Source organism: Trachymyrmex cornetzi, unplaced genomic scaffold (assembly GCF_001594075.2).
Source record: "Trachymyrmex cornetzi isolate Tcor2-1 unplaced genomic scaffold, Tcor1.1 scaffold751, whole genome shotgun sequence".
In the NCBI taxonomy this organism is placed as follows: domain Eukaryota; kingdom Metazoa; phylum Arthropoda; class Insecta; order Hymenoptera; family Formicidae; genus Trachymyrmex; species Trachymyrmex cornetzi.
In genome coordinates this window covers 26302-33250 of record NW_017300083.1, presented here as the reverse complement: position 1 = coordinate 33250, position 6949 = coordinate 26302, and the positions used below count along the sequence as shown (strand labels likewise).

The window sequence follows — 6949 nt, the reverse complement described above, 5'->3', positions numbered from 1 at the left end:
ACCTTCGTAAATTTAGTTAGTCTATGGTTTTGTCGATCTCTCGAGAAGATCAAGCGTTATTATTTCTCCGCTCTGTAAAGAACGTTCCTGTGAGACAATAAAATTTCCTTTTGGCAAAAATTCAAGCACATTGTTCTACATTGAGAAAATAGCGTCCATATACGCAAGCCACAAGGCTATCATACACATTGGTCCTTCGAACACGGATTCCAAAGCAGGATAGATAACGGATGGATTACAGAGACAAAAAGGGGATACGTATAAATACTCGAGGAAACAATAATATCGCACGATTTCAAACGAAGTAATACGGTAAAAGTATGAACATTCAGCAAAATTTATGTTGAAAGCATAACCAAGGTAAGAGCATTAGTGCACGAATTCTGTTGCGTCATATTTGTGATTAGCTTACGCGCAGTTGCCTGTGGTGATCGTAACGCCATTTTGTAACGGCTACTAGAACATTCGTCAGGATTTTATTAGAGTAAGGGGCACACACACAGCCATATGCAGACATAGTCTCATCTCACAAAGACTAGCATTTCAGACAAAATGAATACCTTAATGCTAGCAGAAGCAAAAGGAAAAAGATCTCATATAAAGACAATGGCCACGCGTTTAAAGACATTCCTAGATAACTTTCGGGTTGAACAGGGATCAAAATATGACATTTCTGAGCGCAAATTGAGGTTAGCCGAGCTTTGGACTCAGTTTGACGCGATTCAATCGATAGTAGAGACACTGGAAAATCCCGATTCGTCAATCACAGATAAGGAAACGCTCCTTGATCTGCAGATTAAGCAGCGAGATAGCTTTAAAGCTCCCTATTTCGCGCTTATGTCGCGATATGAAGCAACACTTGAACAACTTAATCCGTCAGAAACGCAGGCAGCTACGCGCAATACAAATAATCGTACTGCTGTTTCAAGGGAGACACATGTTCGTCTTCCGAAAATAGAATTGCCAGTTTTTGCAGGATCATATGAAGATTGGTATTCATATCGGGATACTTTTGAAAAATTAATCCATGAAAATGATAGGTTAGCCGACATAGAGAAATTTCATTACCTACGTTCATCATTGAAGGACAAGGCTGCAGAAGTTATAAAATCAATAGAGACCACAACTGAAAACTATCACGAGGCATGGGCGGCGGTGAAAGAAAGGTTTGATAACAAACGTTGGATTGTTCAAAGGCATATTCGGGCAATCTTTGATACACCAGCACTTGTAAAGGAGAATCATGCTGCTATGCGTGAGTTGCTCGACACAATATTTAAACACGTGTGAGCTTTAAAGGCTATGAAAAGGCCTACCGAGGCATGGGATGACCTTTTGATTCACCTCATTGTGTCCAAGCTGGACGCAGCGACAAACAAGGCTTGGGAGACAACCGTTATTGACAATAATTTACCGGACCTGAAAACTTTGACCGACTTTTTGACAAGACGTTGTCAAGCATTAGAATCTATTAACAGTAGAGCTCAGAGTAGTTCAGTAAGTAACGCTAATCAGAAACAAGTGAGTAAGTATAAGAATACACCTGTCGCAAATGTCTCTAATACCAATCTCGTGTGCGTCCTATGTAAAGGTAATCATCTGTTGTACCATTGCGAAGCATTTATTAAGCTATCTATCGATGAAAGAATAAAAACAGTCAGAAAGGCACATCTCTGTATCAATTGTTTGAGATCATCACATCAAGCAAAGGTCTGCAATTCGGGCTCTTGTCGCAAATGCAGCAAAAGGCATAACACCCTGTTACACCTATCTAATACAAATAATACCGATCAAGCATCAGCATCGCAAATAAACACCTCTCAATCAGAGAAGGCTCTTCCTGTTTCAACATAATGTGTTTCAAGTAATCTTGCATTTAGCATTTTATTGTCAACCGCGGTAATTCACGTATATGATACAAATAACCAAGTTCATTCATGTAGGGCTTTGCTTGACAGTGGATCACAGATGAACTTTGTGACGCAAGAATTTGTTGATCGTTTGAAGCTGTCGGAAATCTCTCTTGATATCTCAATAGCAGGCGTCATGGAGGGAGTCGTGCGCGCAAATAAAATTGTCAAGTTAGCTATTAAGTCGCGTTTCAATAGTTTTCAAGAAATTATAGAATGCGTAGTGCTACCAAAGATTACTCAACGCTTACCACAACAATCCGTTTCGATTCAAAGTCTAACAATACCTAAGAATATAAGGTTGGCAGATCCCAACTTTCACCTATCAGCAGACATCGATATGTTAATCGGTGCTGAAGTATTCTGGAGAATTCTATGTGCAGGTCAAATTAAACATTCAAGGTCGCAACCAATCTTTCAAAAAACGCCCTTTGGTTGGGTAATCTCAGGTTGTACGTCAAACGTTATCGCTGAGCCAATATCCACAGTAAATTTTCACGTAAGCCAATTCGATGAGTTAAATCACAATTTAAAGAGGTTTTGGGAGGTGGAGCATCTTTCCAAACCAAGGGACTCTGAAGAAGAAGCATGCAACAAATTATTTTTGGAAGGAGTAAGTCATAATGAGGAGGGACGTTACGTCGTAAAGTTACCAGTCAAATCAGACATCCTGGCCAATCTAGGAGAGTCTCGCGAAATGGCAGTGCGGCGCTTCAAGAAACTGGAAGCTCGCTTAATGGCACAGCCAAATTTGTACGCGGAATACAAAAGATTCATGGAAGAGACATTAGGACATATGTAGGAAATAAGCGAAGAGTTAGTGACCCGCACAAGCGTTCCTTCATTCTACCTACCCCATCACGTCGTTCGGAATGAAGTAAGCCTCACGACGAAACTCAGGGTTGTGTTTGATGGCTCCTGTAAAACCACTACGGGTGTCTCACTCAATGACGCATTGATGATTGGGCCTAACCTACAAGAGGATTTATTTTCCATTGTAATTAGATTCCGTACTTTTAGGATTGCCATCACTGCTGACATAGCGAAGATGTACCGACAGGTATTAATTGATCCAAATCAAACAGCATTACAGCGCATCGTATGGCGAAGTGACAGTTCCCAATCACTAAAGACATTCGAGTTGACAACAGTGACTTATGGTACTTCTTCTGCATCTTTCTTGGCCATCCGAGCTCTAAGGAAGCTCGCAGAGGAGCATGCGGCACAATACCTACTGGCTTCGAGGATCGCATTGCGTGATTTCTATGTCGACGATCTCGTGTCAGGTGCGGACACGTTGGAGGAGGCAACACAACTAAAAAACGAGTTAACCCAACTTTTGCAAGAGGGAAGGTTCGAATTAAGAAAATGGTCATTAAATGAACTATCTCTTGGAGACAATTATTTCAATAATGACTATCGAGAATTTAATTTAGCAACAGATAAAGGTGCGGACACAAAGTCGCTGGGCCTTATTTGGAATTGTTCATCAGATTCGTTTAAATTGGATAACATTGGTCAACTTCCACCACTGAAAAAACTCACCAAAAGGAGTATCTTGTCACGCATCGCATTGATCTTCGATCCTCTGGGATTAATAGGTCCAGTAACAGTATGTGCAAAAATTGTAATGCAAGATCTATGGAGACTCAACACCGACTGGGATGAATCAGTACCGTTAACTTGCTATACAAAATGGAAGCGGTACGAACGAGAATTACCAATCTTAAGGAATATCAACGTCCCACGACTAGCCGTATCAAGTGAGCCACACACACGTTTGGAAATCCATGGATTCGCGGACGCGAGCGAACAGGCCTTTGGAGCGTGCATTTATTTGCGATCTACCTTGGCGAGCGGAGAGCATATTACGAATTTACTTTGTTCCAAATCCAGGGTAGCCCCATTAAAGAGTATATCGTTACCACGATTGGAGCTATGCGCAGCATTGATATTGGCACAATTATTAAGCAAAATCACTGAATCTCTTCCCTGTAAAATAGACGCCATTTGGTTACGGACGGACTCCACCATTGTCCTGTTCTGGATTCAGTCCTGCAGCAGATCATGGACTCCGTTTGTCGCCAATCGGGTGGGGGAAATACAGCAATTAACGCCGACTCAATATTGGCATCACATAAGCAGCCAGGACAACCCCGCTGATCCCCTCTCTAGAGGCGTTATGCCTAATGATATAATAGACTTGCAAATTTGGTGGGCGGGACCCCCGTGGCTGATTCAGGACGTGGATAAGTAGCCCAAGGAACAGTATATTACCAGATTGGAGGAAGTTCCTAAAAGGAAATCAAAGGCTATAATCGCAACCGCAATCTCCAGATTTCAATATATTCGGAATATTCTACATTCACTAAGCTTATCCGAGTCGTAGCATATATTTTGAGATTCGCGGAAAAGGCAAGAAAAAAGGAGTCACCAGAAACATTGCAAGCGCCAACGTAAAACAGCAGCAACACGATTCAACCCATCACGGCAAAGGAACAAGACCAAGCAATCACGCGGCTAGTAAAGATAATTCAAAGTGTGTATTTTTCAGAAGAACTTAGGTCACTAAACAAGCAAGGTGTTGTAGACAAAAAGAGTCCTATATTAAAACTTAGTCCATTCATCGATGAAATGGGAGTCCTAAGAGTGGGAGGTCGACATAAATCAGCAAGCATATCGTTCTCGGCAAAATACCCCACATTGCTTCCAGGGCATCACACATTCTCACAATTAATTGTGATGCATGAACACACAAGACATTTTCAGGGAGCACAAGCCACGCTAGCCGCAGTGAGGCAGAAGTATTGGCTCATATCAGCAAGAAATGTTGTTCGAAGCATAGTCCGAAAGTGTGTGATTTATTTTCGGTACAGTCCAACCCCAGCATCTGCAATTATAGGAAATCTTCCACAGTCTCGCGTAAACATACCTACCAGGGCATTCGAGAAATGCGGAATCGATTATGCTGGCCCCTTCTATTACAAGGAAAGAGTCAGAAGAAATGCTCAACTAAGAAAATGCTACATTGCAATCTTTGTATGCATGGCAACTAAGGCTGTTCACATCGAGCTAGCAGTCGATTTGACAGCAGAAGCATTCTTGAACGTGTTTAAGCGATTCACAGCAAGAAGAGGCTGTCCTGCGGACATATTTTCGGACAATGGTCTCAATTTCGTGGGAGCAGAACACGAGCTAAGCGAACTAACGCATCTTCTCCAAGATAAGGCAACACAAGGAAAGATTATGGAATATGCATTATGTCAGAGCATAAAATGGCACTTTATACCACCTAGGGCCCCACATCAAAGAGGACTCTGGGAGGCTGCAGTGAAGGCAACCAAAAGGCATTTAGTCAAAATGACGAAAGAAGCACATTTACAATGGGAAGAATTGGAGACTCTTCTCATTCAATGCGAGGCAATCCTAAATTCTCGCCCTATAACTCCGATATCGTCCGATCCTCGGAACCTCACATTCTTAACACCTGGCCATTTTTTAATAGGCACTCCTCTTACAGCGTGCCCTGAAGAACCAGTTGAAGGCATTCCAGCGAACCGACTTTCAAGATGGCAAATTCAGCAAATTAAGCAACAGTTTTGGCGACGCTGGAGTCGTGAATACTTACATTCCCTGCAACAAAGAAATAAATGGTATGCCTCCAAATCTCCAATTGATGTGGGTCAAGTAGTCATCCTAATGGAGGATCACGCGCCACCATTATCCTGGAACCTCGGGAGAATCCAAGAATTGCATCCCGGAGAGGAAGGTGTAACTCGTACCGTGACTGTTCGAACGGCCAAGGGAATTTATAAGCGTCCAATCACGTGGTTGTGTATACTTCCTATAGCAAATGAAGGTAGAGAGATGTCTAGCCAGATTAACCCTAGCGATAGCGGTTGAAAGATTAATTATAAGAGATATATCGTTTATTGTTATAAGATGCCAATCAACAGTTCATTTTTTAATGTACATTTTATTTCGTATGTTAACTGTCCTACAAATATTATCATAGCTGAAGTTACTGAGAACTTTGTAAGTCATTATTTTTATTTGAAAGATTATCCTTTCAAGGGCGGCGGCATGTACGCGCTACATGCATGGCGTTGGTAATGCAGTGAGCATGAGCTTAATGAGATCGCGTCTTATTGCGCTTCGGCCTGTGGCGTTGGTATCGCTTATGGCGGTGGTATCGATAGTTAGGGAGCAAGCCCAGTAGCATGCGTTACCTTCGTAAGTTAGTCTATGATTTTGTCGATCTCTCGAGAAGATCAAGTTATTATTTCTCCGCTCTGTAAAGAACGTTCCTGTGAGACAATAAAATTTCCTTTTGGCAAAAACTCAAACACATTGTTCTACATTGAGAAAATAGCGTCCACATACGCAAACCACAAGGCTATCATACACACATTTAAATAGTATCGATATATTGCATTCCTTGAATTATAACAACGATTAATAGATTGTAATTTCGTATGTTTTTACATTAAATTACAGAAAAATGTTTGCAAAAAGCTAATAATGTCTGTGTCCTTAAATCTACCCGTAGATAATATAAATATAGAGACCGAGTGACAGATTCCGTGACATGCGTTTTTTTTGTAATTTTATGGGAAAACGTTTAAATTGTATGGCTATGTTGCATTCCATGAATTGTAATAATGTTTAATAGATCGTATGGACACTTATAATTTCTCGTATATCTTTGCAGGAAGCTAATTATGTAGTGTGTCCTCAAATCTGCTTTTTAAGACTATACATCGAAAAATAGCTATATATCGGATAATAATTAATTTTTTCCTATTAAACCGGTGTTAAATGAATTCCTTTCGTCACAAGGAACCTACATATGCCATAAAAAGTAAAGGTTGGAAAATGACCTGAAATCCGCCGCTTTATATACACACACACATACATATATATAGGTATATGCAGATCGATTATTTTAAGGACATTATATACAATAATTGTATATGGTGTATAATTGGCTGTTGATTCGTGTATTTCTAATGTACTCAATATATGGAGTGATCCTGATT

At 40.8% G+C, this 6949-nt stretch overlaps 4 protein-coding genes across 4 annotated transcripts; all 4 read left to right on the top strand.

The window, feature by feature from the left end:
• The first annotated feature begins 552 nt into the window (after window positions 1-552).
• Window positions 553-1290, top strand: LOC108768170 (uncharacterized). The gene has a single exon (XM_018518503.1). The coding sequence runs from the start codon at window positions 553-555 to the stop codon at window positions 1288-1290; it is 738 nt and encodes a 245-aa protein (XP_018374005.1).
• Window positions 1291-1968: 678 nt separating this feature from the next.
• Window positions 1969-2712, top strand: LOC108768169 (uncharacterized). Its single transcript, XM_018518502.1, has one exon. The coding sequence runs from the start codon at window positions 1969-1971 to the stop codon at window positions 2710-2712; it is 744 nt and encodes a 247-aa protein (XP_018374004.1).
• A 246-nt stretch (window positions 2713-2958) lies between these two features.
• On the top strand, window positions 2959-4167 carry LOC108768168 (uncharacterized). Its single transcript, XM_018518501.1, has one exon. The coding sequence runs from the start codon at window positions 2959-2961 to the stop codon at window positions 4165-4167; it is 1209 nt and encodes a 402-aa protein (XP_018374003.1).
• Window positions 4168-4955: 788 nt separating this feature from the next.
• On the top strand, window positions 4956-5813 carry LOC108768167 (uncharacterized). The gene has a single exon (XM_018518500.1). It carries the CDS (start codon window positions 4956-4958, stop codon window positions 5811-5813), a length of 858 nt encoding a protein of 285 aa, XP_018374002.1.
• Window positions 5814-6949: the final 1136 nt, after the last annotated feature.